General features: G+C 40.7%; 1 protein-coding gene across 1 annotated transcript in view; it reads left to right on the top strand.

The window, feature by feature from the left end:
* LOC121919460 (GDNF-inducible zinc finger protein 1-like) overlaps nucleotides 1-12,710 on the top strand; it is a 13,404-nt gene extending 694 nt beyond the window's left edge. Inside the window, exons 2-7 of the mRNA XM_042446078.1 lie at nucleotides 2,641-3,924; nucleotides 5,506-6,405; nucleotides 7,852-7,946; nucleotides 8,284-8,451; nucleotides 10,829-10,986; nucleotides 11,953-12,710. Of these exons, the coding sequence (XP_042302012.1) occupies nucleotides 2,642-3,924; nucleotides 5,506-6,405; nucleotides 7,852-7,946; nucleotides 8,284-8,451; nucleotides 10,829-10,986; nucleotides 11,953-12,192 (2,844 nt within the window). The 5' untranslated portion in view covers nucleotide 2,641 and the 3' untranslated portion in view covers nucleotides 12,193-12,710. The remainder of the gene's footprint in view (nucleotides 1-2,640; nucleotides 3,925-5,505; nucleotides 6,406-7,851; nucleotides 7,947-8,283; nucleotides 8,452-10,828; nucleotides 10,987-11,952) is intronic.
* Nucleotides 12,711-13,974: the final 1,264 nt, after the last annotated feature.

Here is a 13,974-nt window from a genome sequence, read left to right as displayed (position 1 = left end):
AGGTGAGGAAAGGACTGGCTAGCCCAGCATCCCCTTCCAAGGAGCCCCCAGCCAAGTGTTTCCAGGGAGAGAAACGTCAGAAGGTGAGGAAAGGACTGGCTAGCCCAGCATCCCCTTCCAAGGAGCCCCCAGCCAAGTGTTTCCAGGGAGAGAAAGGCAAGAAGACAAGGAAGGGACTAGCTAGCCAGGGATAACTTGGTTCATAAGTGCAGCTCTTAGGTTCAGGGGACCAGCTGCCCTCCTTTTTCAGGACCTGTCCTCCATTTCAGCATCCTGTCAGGGAGGGATTCCAAAATGCCCTCCATTTGGAGCAGGGATTTTTATTTCTATGAATGTTTTTAGCTTTGATTTGGTCATGTATTACATTTTTCTTGAATGTCCTACATTTTGCAGTGCCTTGTCTTCCTTTGCGTTAGGAGGACATCTGGTCACCCTGTCATTGGGCCACCTCTTGTCAAACATGATTTTGTCCAGTGCGCAAAGAGATCTTGTAGCACCTTTGAGATTAACTGAAATAAAGACTATTAGTTGGCAGCATGAGGTTTCATAATAATAATAAAATAATAATAATAATTTGTTTTATTTATATACCGCTATTCCAAAGATGATAGTGGTGAACAGCAAGTAAGCTAATTTGCCCCCAACAGTCTGGGTACTCATTTTAGTGACCTTGGAAGGATGCAAGCCTGAGTCGAGCTTGGGCCCTTTTGCTGGTCTTGAACTCGCAACCTTGTGGTTTTGAGTGAATGAATGGCTGCAGTACAGGCATTTAACCACTGCGCCAACAAGGCTCCTTCAGTGTACTTGCCCAGATCCAGTGTCATTTGAAAGTAAACCATGTTTGTTGATGTTTAGATGTTGGGGCAGCAAGGGCCCACCACACTGGAGAATTAATGCCATTTGACACCACTTTAACTACCATGGTTCAATGCTGTGGAATCCTGGGATTTGTAGTTTGGTGAGGCATATAGCCTTCTGTGCCAGAGAGCACTGGTGACACAACAAACTACAAATCCCAGGATTCTACAGCACTGAGCCATGGCAGTTAAAGTGGTGTCAACCTGGATTATTTCTGTAGTGCGGATGCAGCCTCATCAGCTTCCCCTCCTCATGACAAAATTGTCATCCTTGGTTGTCTAGTATGGCAAGACTGTTGTATGGAGAACACAGGTGCACTGTGCCCTGCCTCTTTGGTTAATCTTGATACCATCCTACCCTAAAGTCTTTAGGAAAGAAGAAAAGTCTCTCCTTCCCTCTTTCCTTTGCTTTCTTCACACCATGTAAAGTTTTAATAAACATCTCTGCTACTTCTCATATTCATCTTTGGCTGCATGTGCATTGCAGAAATTATCTGGTTTGACACCACTTTAACTGCCATGGCTCAATGTTATGGAATTCTGGGGTTTGTAATTTTGTGAGCTATTTGGCCTCCTTTGTCAGAAAGCTCTGGTGCCAGAAGAAACTACCATTCCCAGACATAGCCTTGAGCCATGGCAGTTAAAGTGATGTCAAACTAGATTATTTCTGCAGTCTGGATGCAGCCTCAGTCACGCCACCTCACACACCCAACAGAAAAAGTTCCAAAGTTTTTAGCTTTCCCTCGGTGGTTAGTCTCAGCTTGTAGCCAAGAAGCTGGTTTATTTGAATTTATTTTTTACCAAAACAATCAAAAAAGGATCCCTGCAAGTTAAATATTTGATGCTTGAAAGGAGAAAAGTAACCTCAAGGTCTCTTTGGGATACTCCTTTTTGTTCATGCATGTCACATTTACATGGAGGATTAGTCCAACTTGAGGACAGAGTAGCTAAACATCACCACCTGATTCCAGCAGTAGTGTAAATTGGTTTTAAATTAGAATTATTATTCTTTCACTGTATGGGTCAGAAAAACCTATCTTGCTTTCCTGTCATTGTTTCTACCCTATGAACATCAAAGCAATGGGATGAAACAGGCTGCCTTCACAGAAATATTCTGTATCCACTTTTCAGTAAACCCTGCTCCCTGTGAATTCCATGGATCTGAGTTGTGCTTAAATATCTACCCCAGTCACCCTGCTAACAGAATACAAAACCCAATCTTATATCTGCTCAGAATAATCCACATTGACATTAGTGCGACAATGTGCAATTAATTGCATAGAAAATTGTGGCCTAATTCCCCAGCCATATACCTACATACCTGAAAAAAGTTCTTATTAACCTTAGTGGTATTTATTTCTGAACAGACAGGTACAGTCAGCCCTTCTTATACACAGATTTTTTAATACACAGATTCAAGCATCTACCGTTTGAAAATGTTCAAAAAAAGTATAAATTTCAAATATCAAACCTTGATTTTCCATTTTTTTTATAAGGGGCACTGTTTTGCTATGTCATTATATTTAATGGGACTTGGGCATCCACGGATTTTGTTATCCACGGGAGATCTTGGAACCAAACCGCAGCGTATGACAAGGGTCCACTGTATAAGAATGTGTTATGGGTCTAATTATCATTAATTATAAGATGCTCTGAATTCCAAGAGCTTGATCATGCACAACCAATTCCCACATATTAGTATGACTGTGTAAAAAGTGATTTGAATTAGAAGAATAATTCACACAGGCTAACATTCTCTAATTCACTTTCCTTTCTTTGATAGGATGGAGAAAAAGAAAGTTTTAATGAAATCTAATGTCGCTGCTTCCAATCTCCTGAAAACATTACATTCCCTTTATCGGGTTGGCCACTTCTGTGACGTGACAATACACACAGAACAACCAGGAATGCAGGGGGAATTCCTTGTGCACAAGGCTGTCTTAGCAGCTTCCAGCAATTACTTTAAAAGCCTGTTTCTCAGTGATGAGATGCTGAATGCCAAGAATTGCAAGGTAACCCTCCAGGGTGTTCAAGCCGAAGAATTTGTTTCCTTCCTAACGTTTGTCTACACAACAGAAGTAGAAATTGAAGTGGACAGACTGCAGCAGATGAAGGAGGTTGCTGAAAGACTTGAATGCCAGGACCTGCTTGATGTGTTTGAAGAAATGAAGAATGCTGGTGGCAACTCACATTTGAGGTTTAATTTGAGAAGACGTAAAAATGGTAGGTCTCCCTGGAGTGAAGCAGAACAAACAGAAGACAAAGGACAGAGTGACCCGTCCCAAATTTTGTCAACGCCTATCAGGTGGAACTTGTGGGACACAAAGAAGCAAACAAAACTATCAGCTCCTTGTGATATTAATGAAGGCAACCCTGAATATTGTCCCGAAACAAGGATTGTGCTTGTAAAATCTGAAGAGGAGCCGGAAACCATAACCACACATAACCAAGTAGACCTGCTCGAAGGTCACACCACAGAAGACACCAATAAAGAGGAAAATAGGACCAACCATCCTTTACCAAATCAGGTGGATTCGAAAGAAACCCTAATAGTTATAAACAGGATACTGCCTGGCCAAAAGGGAGTTCTTGATGAAACCAAACTCAGGAAGTCACCACGCCATAATACATCAAAGGCCTCGCCTCAGTTATATGTCTGTGACAAATGTCATCGTTCCTTCCATTTTGCCAGGAAGTATCAGGCACATATGGAACTGGAACATGACACACATTTGATTATTAAATATGGCTGCAATTTGTGCGACCAGCTCTTTTCCAGTTGCCAGAATCTAAAGCAGCACAAGCTCACCGTTCACAACAATGAGCGATGCTTCCCCTGCTTGTTGTGTGACAAAAAGTTTAAGCGGCAGAAGGATATCAATGATCATATCCGGAGGGTGCATGAAAAGAAACGGAACCCTCAACAGTGCCCCCAGTGTGACAAGATCATCAGCTCTAAATGTGGACTGACTGTTCACCTGCGCACACACACAGGCGAGAAACCTTACAAGTGTGAATGGTGCCCAGCAAGTTTTGCTCAGAGATCTGCCTTTAATACTCATGTAAGGTAATGCCTTTTAATGTGCTTATTTCACAATATGGGAAGGCAAGGTTCTATTTTATTTTACTTTTATTTGTTGTTGTTTTTAATCCATCTCTTTGATGGTAGGAATTTTGTCCTAACAACAAAAATTCATCATAGAACTTTATTTGCCAGTGGGTTCTTGTGTCAGATTTTTGCAGTGTTGAGCAAATATTTTCTAAGCCATATTTAAGGAGTTATACTAGTGCAAAGGATTTACTGCATGGTTTGAAGGCCAAATCATGTAACTTAAAGGCAGTATTATCACAATTCCTATATTAACTAGGTTTCTTCTGTATCATAGCCTGAACAACTTGTGGCTCAGCGAATCAAACAGACCATTCTAGCCAGTGAGGCTGCATCCACCCTACAGAAATAATCCCGTTTGACACCACTTTAACTATCATAGCTCAGTGCTATGGAATTCTGGGAGTTGTAGTTTTGTGAGACATTTAGCCTTCTTGATCAGAGAGCTCTGGTGCCATAACAAACTACAGTTCCCAGAATTCCATGGGATGGAGCCATAGCAGTTAAAGTGGTGTCAAACTGGATTATTTCTGCAGTGCGGATACAGCATGAGACAAGCTATGCTTCTCACAACCAGCTCTTGCAAACTGTCACATAAGAATAAGATTGCAATTCTCTGGATTGCTAAAGTGAACCTTCCATGCTCACTAGAAACAGATAAGCTTTAGCTTTCCACTGAAGGAGACACAGTGATAGGACCAGGGTTTTTTTTTTATAGTACATTTTTGTACATGTTTGTTCAAAAGTCAGTCCCATAGGTTGAACAGGTCGAGAAGAAACATGGAAGAATAATTTTATGTATTTGCTTAAAGCTGCCAGAATAAGTGGAAAGATATGACCAATCCATCACAGGAAAATGGCTGATGAGGTTATATGATTTAGCCAAAGTGGACAAATCGACAAATTCGATTAAAGAAAGGTCACAGAATAATTGTAGAAAGAAGTGAGAACTGATAGCTGATTTTATGAGAAAATATTGGGGGTAGATAGAAATTTTAGGATTTGAAGAATAGTAGAATGTAATAACATGTAGAAAAGTATGTTACATATATTTTGGAAGCAGAAGAAAATTCTACTTGTCAATTTACAACTGTCAGCCAGTAAATTAGTAGTCATGTCTCCCCTGCTTTTGTTATCTTATTATTTTGTTTAGCTAGTTAGTATGTAATTTGCAGAAGTAGTCACTCTTAGGTTTGTTATTGCATGTGTGTAGTTTCACCTTTTATGTTATTTCATAATATTGACATTATGTGTCTATAATATTATTTGCAAAAGAAAAGTCAGTCCTATTGAGTTTTATGGTGCTTGCTTCTAGGTAAGTAGCTATGGGATTGTACCCGAGAAGCTTTGTCAATGGGTGACATCAGAATATGGCCTTGATTTAAAATGTAGATTATTTGTGGCTGTGATTTGGACATACAGAAAGAGGACAGCTAACTGTTTTTTACATGATTGTTACTACTACTATTATCATCATCATTATTATTATTCATCTTCATTATCATAGTCTTCATCATCTCATAACTTTGCCCCCAACAGAAAAATACATGAGTCCAAGCAAGATGGGAAACTCCCTTCAGGTTACTGGATGATAAACTCGCCAACAGAAGGAGACAATATTATAGATGATGATACAGGCATGAATAACAAAACATCTCATGAGGTAACAAGTACAGTCTTGCAAAGAGTAATTGGGCACAAAAACACTGAGGAACCTGAGGGGGAATCCAAGAATTCACCAGCCGTGGAAAGGGAGTCTGGCAATCAAGATGAAAGCCCAGGGGACACTGCTGAAATGAGTATTAAAAATGGGGAAAGTGATGAATACAGGATTGTGGTTATAGGTGGCAGTGTTAAAGGAGAAGAGGAATGTGAAGCAGAAGTAGATGACAGTGAAGATCAGGATGTGCTTTCTTTAGCTGACGCTGACAATGATCCTGATTACCAAGAGTCAGAAGAAAGCAAATCAGACACCGATGACAAAATAAGCCAAGATGAGATAGCGAAAAAGTCTGCCTATGTCATAGCATGCCCCAAATGTGATGAGACATTCATATCACGGAAGAAATACGTCGACCACTGCAAAGATGTCCATGATTCTTTGCCTAGTAAAGTCTATCAGTGTGACATCTGTAACAAGTCCTTTATGAGTTACAACACTTGGAAAGAGCACCGAGCCTGTGTTCACTCGGAGGTCAGGCAGTTTTCTTGCACCCTCTGTAATGCCACCTTTAAAAGAAAGAGGGATGTGAGGACACACAACATCCGGAAACATGAAGGGAGAGTGAAGCGTCCCCTCTGTTCTGTCTGTGGAAAGATCCTTAGTTCAAGAACTGCGTTAGTATTCCACATGAGGACCCATACAGGGGAGAAGCCATATCAGTGTGGCATTTGCAGTTCAAAATTTGCTCAACCTTCACAGCTCAAGATTCACTCCAGGTCAGCCTTTTACTGTCTCATTTTTCTTACCTCTTCTGCATGTGTCTATTCGATGTGTAGGGAACATGTGGCTCCCCAGGTGCTGTTGATCTGAATCAACATAGTCAAAAGTTTGGGATGAAAATATGAGTTGCAATCTCATAGAATCTGAATGTCTGGCTGTTTCCCATTCTTAGTTTGCCACTTTTGGTACTTGATCATCAAGGTAGGAGTATATGGGAAGTGGGTTATATGTTGCAAACAGAAATATCGCTTTATTGCTTTTCCACCTCCTTATCACACGGAGCCTTATCACATGGAGCTTTACCGTGGGCAAAACGTTCCTGAAGTGTTTCTGAAGCATGAAGGTGTGATTGTCCGTCGCACTTCTAAAACATCATTGAGGCATTTCGCTTCTCTCCTATTGTCAAAACATTTGCAGAGCAGCCATTTTTTGAATAACAGGATTTTCTGTTACACAAAAAATGACTGCTCCATGAACACTTTAATAATGGGAGAGAAGTGGGACTCCTCAGTGACATTTAGAAGCACGACAGACGATCACGCCTTCGTGCTTCAGAAACGTTTTGCCGACGGTAAGGCTCCATGTGATAAGGTCCTTAGAGTTCATATCCATTCATCAGGTCTGCTGATGAGCCCCATTTGTGGATCTGCAGGTATTTTTTCCCGATTATATCACAAGATATATGCAACCTATGGACAACATAACTTAAAGACCCATTCTCCCTGCTCTTTTAAATCTTGATTTTGCCTGATGGAGAAACTTGAATATTTTGAAATCTTGCACATTGTTTTGCATCTTTTTGATGCAACATGATACCTTCCTGTGTTTTCTAGGCTCCCCTCCTCATGTGTTTGTAGATGCCTTTTCATTCTTTTAATGCTGTCTTTCCACAAGTGTTTTACAAAAGTTCTTGAATTTGTTTTTTCTATGTTTTATAAGCAGGATAATTATAAGGAATAAGAATTATATTCCTTATAAAACAACATTATAAAGGAGTAAAGAGGGATGCTGACTTTCTTTTGTCAACTGAGTCTTTTGCCTCGAGTTTTTCATATACCTTTTTGCATTATCCTTAGAAACATATGGGTTGAAAGAACCCAAAGTTCATTTAATCCAAATCTCCGGCTAAGTCAGTATCCTTTGAGTGAATTCCCTTCTTTCCTGTCTGTTGCTTTGTGGGGGATATTGGCAAAGTATATGTAATAGTCACTCACTCGGAAATGTCGCCAGTGAGATGTAGAATTCAAAGACATAGCTGTGTTAGTCTGGAAAATCAGTATGCAAAGGGATCTTGTAGCATCTTTGAAACTAACTGAAAGAAAGCTGGTAGCATGAAATTTCATATACTGTGAAAACTCATGCTAGCAGTTTCTCTCTTTTACTTACTCTTAAAAGTGCTACATGATGTAGTTACCAATACCTTCAAACTCTTCTCAATATAGGTCCCATACGGGGGAAAAGCCCTATATCTGTGACGAATGCGGGGCATGCTTTGTGGATAAAGGCAAGCTTACTAGTCATAAGAGATCACATACAGGTAAGCCTTTTAAATGTATTTCCTAGTTGTGGCAAAAGACAATGTTTATGAATGCCTCATTCTGACTCTTACTTATTAGTTACTCAGGCACAGTTATCCTCCTGCCACTGTGCCGATTTCTATATTGCATGACTATCTTTACAAGATTCCTGTAGCATATTAGATAGAGAAAAAGCTGTAGGTAAAAGAGGTTCAAATTATGAATGCTAAGAGAAGAAAGAAATTAAATTCTCTTAAGAAAAAGCTGGAAGATGTCTTAAATTCTTTTTGGAAACCTCATATGTTAGAGAATAGAATAGCACAGTAATCAAAATTGTTCATTGATTCTTTTTTTTAGGAGAGCGTCTCTTCAGATGTGACGTGTGCGGAAAACATTTTGCTACCAATGAATATTTAAAGTGTCATAAGCGCTGCCACATGGGAGCCAAGCCATATAAGTGCAATGTCTGTGGAAAAAGCTTTGGTCTGAGAGCTTCATTAGCCCAACACATTAATGTTCATGCAGGTAATCTGTGCTGTCTGGAAAGTGTGGGGGGGGGAATGGAGATAAAAGATGTGCAATATGGTGTCCACCACATGTTTTGTTTTACAACTCATGTCCAGCATGTCCAGTACAAGGGATGATGGGAATTGAACCCCAAATAGTGGGAATCATAGAGTTGGAAGAAACCTCAAAGGCCATCCAGTCCAACCCCCTGCCATGCAAGAACTCTCAGTCAAAGCACTCCTTACAGATGGCCATCCAGCCTCTGTTTAAAAACCTCCAGAAAAGGAGACTCCACCACACTCTGAGGCAGCATAGAGAGGCATACATTGGATAAGGCCTTGCTACTACTGAACATTTTTGAAGGAAATGATCACTCATTTTGTTCTCATATAGTGTGAGATATATGGGTGGGCAATGTCTAGATGGTGGGTCACATGGACTTCCTTCATCTGTTTTTGGAACCTTCATCCTCCTTCCACCAAGGTTCCTGTTGCCACTGCTGAGTTGCTACTACAGTGAAACTGCAGGAGAAAGCAAGTCTTTCTCTTTACAAGGGTGGGAATCATGCAGCCCTCTAGGTGAACAGCAACTCCCAGCATTCCTCACCTTTGGCTATAGTGGCTAAGGCTGTTGGGAGTTGTAGTCCAACATTTTGTTAGCTGTTTACTAATTACTTTTTTAAAAGTAATTTCCAAAGTTCTCCCTGTCTTAATCAGCTGTTGCATTAAACCAAGGGAAGTAATTGCATGCTAACTGCACAAGAACCAAGGCTTGCTCTGCTCTCATTGCTGGTGTTTGTGTATTCAGTCTGATGCAGGTTGTGGGCTGTTTGATGCAGCTGAGGTTGGCAACTGAGATGGAATAGCTGTGGTTGCTCCAGCTCTTGAAACTGCCATCTTCCTGGCTCTCCACTGACCCTCTTGTTCATTTTTCATCTGTTGGAACACAGAGATGACAAGCATCACACTTTACACAACTTTCCCTTATTAAAGTGTGCCTCCAGATGACAAAAAAAAAAAAATTCTCTGGAATAAAAGGGCTTTAGCTACACTGCAGAAATAATCCGGTTGATGCCACTTTAACTTCCGTGGCTCAGTGCTATGAAATTCTGGGATTTGAAGTTTTGTGAAACATTTAGCCTTCACCGTCAGAGAGCTCAGGTGCCACAATAAACTACACTTCCCCAAATTCCATAGCATTGATCCATGGCAGCAAAAGTAGTGTCAAACTAAATTATTTCTGCAATGCAAATGCAGCCCATGTTTTATACTTGTACAAAGAGATCCACATGGCATTTTCTTCATCTCATAGTATTTCCTAGGGCTTCCCAGAATTACCAAAGACTTCTTATTCCCATTCCCAAAATTGGTTTAAATTAACCCAGTACATTCCACAATGAAATATGTCTTCAGTTGCCTGATTATTTGTACTCTCTTGGAAGATGACTGCCATCAAGTAAAAACACAGCTGTTGTTTCTAGGATTTAGGTTCAACAGAGAACAAGCAAGAGAAAGAAGAATGTTAGCAGTGAAAAGGATCATAATTTAACAACTGAAATATTGATAAAGAACTTCAACTATAACTCCTGAATTAAAAAAAAAGATTAAGTAAAAATCAGTTTCTGAAATGTTCCATTAAACTGGATGTGACACATGATTGGCAGGAGGGGCAAGGAGAAGAAGGAAGATGGGGGAGTGAAAGAAAACCAGAATATTTCAAGAAAGGGACTGGGTGCAAACCCATGACTATGCAGTTACAATGAGGCAGTGGGTTGGAATATCTTGATACTTACTGAATTTTTAAAAAAATCCCTATCTGGAGGCACCCATAGAAAGAAAGGGCTTGCCATGTAACTGGTAATATAGCAGGGGTATTTGTGACTCCAGAGGGTAACAGTAACTTGTTCTTTTGTTTTTCTTATACATGATATTTTCCTCTTCTTTTTCACGGAGCTGATCCAATTTTTAATTTTTAATTATTATTATGGTATTTATACCCCGCCCTTCAGCCCTAAAGGCCATCAGAGCAGCTTACAATTATTATTTTTAATTAGATGGTTTGGGTTGAAAAGCAGAATAAAACTATCTTCTGAAAATAATGCAGAGATTTTAGAAACAAAGGCCTGTTACAAACTGCCAAAATAAAGCTGCTTTGGATCTCTTTGGAGGTATGCTATTTAAATGATGCATGGGTCCTAAGAGTCCGGAGGTCGCACCAAAGCCACACTCCATTCCTAAGCACTGGAGTGCAGCTTTGGTGCAGCTTCCTGATTCTTAGGATGCATGCATCATTTAAACAGCATACCTTCAAAGAGACCCCAAAGCAGCTTTATTTTGGCAATCTGTAACAGGCCAAACTCTCACACTTGTGAAGTTCTGCTTGTGTTTCTTTCCAGAGACGCCTCCTTATTTCTGTGAGCAATGTGGAAAAACGTTTACTCAACAAGGAGCCCTGAAGCGTCACCAGCGGATTCACACTGGCGAGAAACCATACAAATGTAGGGCTTGTGAGCGAACCTTCACAGATATGTCTACTTTGAGGAGACACGTCTTGGTATGTTCTCTGGCGTCTTCATGCCCTATGGGTTTATTGAGACTTTCAGAAAGTTTAGTGTAATCAACAGTCCCTCTCCTCCTCCATCAACACTTGTCTTGTGGCACTGTGTTATGAAAGAGAAAACAAAAGGCATGGCTCTCTTGACAGAGAACTCTCATTTGTGATTTGTATCTTGCATCAGGCATAGGCAACTTCCTCATAGCCAGGAATTTGCACTAGACACCCTCCAACCTATACTGCCACAGTTGGGAGGCTGCCACCTCCTAACATTTCTGCCCACCCAAATTGATGATGAAATTTGGTAGCAACTGTATAGTTCTGTCAGATCACCCTCTTGCTGCAAAGTTCTGCAGACTGCTGCCAATTTTTTAAAGATCTGGTTCTGTTGATGATGGAATAGAAAGTGGGAAATTCCAAAGAAGAGTTAGTTGTCCTTACCTGCCCCTGGTTTACACAGCTCAGGAAAGAAGAAGGATCTGACATTATGTTCCAGAAACTGCTGCTGCTGCCCCGGGGGGAAAGTGTATTTCAGTTGGATCCAGGAGAAGTTACTACTTCATTCCCACTGAAATCAATAGCACTTTAAGTTCCACTTAATTTCAGTTGGAGTAAATCCTGTCCAACTTCCTCTGGATTTCCGTAATCTCTTATGCTGGTATAACAGTGATCCTAGTTTTGCTATTGAAAGGAGCTTTCAGAGCAAAGAGGCCAAACTTTGTAGTAAGGGTAATCTGCTTGCTTCATTGCAGAATGCAGGATCAGGCTCCCTGAATTATTAATATGTCTTCTGGAAAACATGCACAGTTGGTTACTCGGATAATCATCTGGTGCTGATACAGTTTTTTGAAAGCTGTCAGACTATTTCAGGAAATGTTACTATTTTAGGAGCTTTTATGTTTAGCATAATCATCTTAGAATTGCCTTTATAAAAATAAGCCTGTGTGTTTTCTTCCCCTGTCATAGGTCCATGATCGGAATGCTCACTGGAGGAGTTTCTTAATAGACCTTACTGTCAAAAAGGACCGTAACTGGTCCAAAATAGAGACTGTATCTAACATCTCTACGAGAGAGGATTCCACTTCTATTGGTTCTGGTGACCCTAGTAGACTTCATAAACCTGAGAGCACAAGTGTAGAAATGGCAGAGGATGTATCATGTAATAGTAGTATGAGAGATTCTGACCATTCCCTTACACATTTGTAAGCATTAACTGTCAGTGTACAAGCATTTCACATGGTCTCAAGATGTCCCTCTTGTGGGAACATCCTCCATCTGCCCACATGTTCTGCAGATAAACCACGCTAGCCGTTTCAGCATCACTAGATGGGAGATTCAGCCTCTGGGCAGCTCAGAGCTTAACGTGGATATGCTTTGTGCAGTTCCTCTGTGTGCAAAGGCTGAATATGCCCAGCATGAGGTTTTATAATTAAGTACAGATACATGCATACACACAGTTGAAGGAGTCTAAACAGTGGTGGCAGAGGGAATTGAAAGTACAGACAGTGAACTTCACAGTGACTATTTACAAAATAGTTTTTGACATTCTGCCACTGGATAAGCCAGTTGTGTAGGATATGGCAGTGAGAGGGAAGTTTATCCTGACTCACGCTGCAGGAAATTGAGTTGAACTTTTTGATGAATCATAAGCTAAGGACTGTTACACTCTGCCAAAATAAAGCTGCTTCGGGTCTCTTTGGAGGTATGCTATTTAAATGATGCATGGGTCCTAAGAGTCCGGAGGTTGCGCCAAAGCCACACTCCATTCCTAAGCACTGGAGTGCAGCTTTGGTGCAGCTTCCAGATTCTTAGGATGCATGCATCATTTAAACAGCATACCTCCAAAGAGACCCGAAGCAGCTTTATTTTGGCAGTCTGTAACAGGCCTAAGAGTCTGTCATAGTAATCTCCCCCTTAATGTTCCTTTGCTTCAGAACGACCACTTTAAAGTTAGTCAAAGTGTGTTGTTGTGGATGAAGTCTTCCATTAGTTTTTAAATATTACCATTTTTAACGTTAGCTTTGTGTCCATTTATTATTTTGCGTAGAGACTTGATTGTTTGCCCTATTTAGAATGCAGAAGGGCATTGCTAGTAAATGATAGCATGTATCACACTGAATGCATCCCTGATACGGGAGGGCTATGTAACAGCACAGTTCACTGTTTGGTTGAAGGAGAGGTTAGTGGATCCTGTGACACGGGTCCAAAACACATTGCAGAAATAATCCAGTTTGAGACTGCTTTAATTGCCCTGGCTCAATGCTAGGAATCCTGGGAATTGTAGTTTATTATGGCACCAGAGCTCTTTCTGACAGCGAAGGCTGAATGTCTCACAAAACTATAGTTCCAAAATTCCCTAGCATTGAGCCAGGACTGTTAAAGCAGTCTCAAACTGGATTATTTCTGCAGTGTGTTTTGGACCAGGGAATCCATTCCAGGTTTTAGTCTAGATTTCAATAGAGCTATCCATAGTGCTGAATTCTTAACCCCAAAACTAGTTCAGTACCTTGGCTGGGCCCTTTAATGTTCTATCTAAAGCCTGAACAGATTGACTTTCCCACTGACACTGAAGTTAGCAGCTGCCCTTGGTTTGATGGCATGCTTTGGTCGAACACTATTACTGGAGGCATGTGTGGCCTTGGCATCTTGGAGTGTTCTTCGTTAGTTCCAGGCAGAAATAACCTAGCTGCAGTCATCTATGCTCTATATACTACTTGTATGGATTTCTGCAGTGCTTTATATGTAGAGCTACATTGGAAAATGATCCAGCATCTAGAGAGATTAATAGGGACTGGTTGATACAGGAGATTATCGCACAGTTCTTCAATAGCAGGATAGAAGTGGGATTGAAACTGTAATCATGGGATCTTATCACACCACACTGTGGCAAAGCATTAGGTATCCTGTAGTCAATCCATGCTTCTGCTGTTGCTTGCAATGAATGGGAAAATCCCATGGATAGCTGTCAATCCTGCAGAATTCAAAGAT

This window comes from Sceloporus undulatus, chromosome 1 (assembly GCF_019175285.1).
Source record: "Sceloporus undulatus isolate JIND9_A2432 ecotype Alabama chromosome 1, SceUnd_v1.1, whole genome shotgun sequence".
Taxonomy (NCBI): domain Eukaryota; kingdom Metazoa; phylum Chordata; class Lepidosauria; order Squamata; family Phrynosomatidae; genus Sceloporus; species Sceloporus undulatus.
This window is presented reverse-complemented; position numbering and strand designations above follow the sequence as displayed.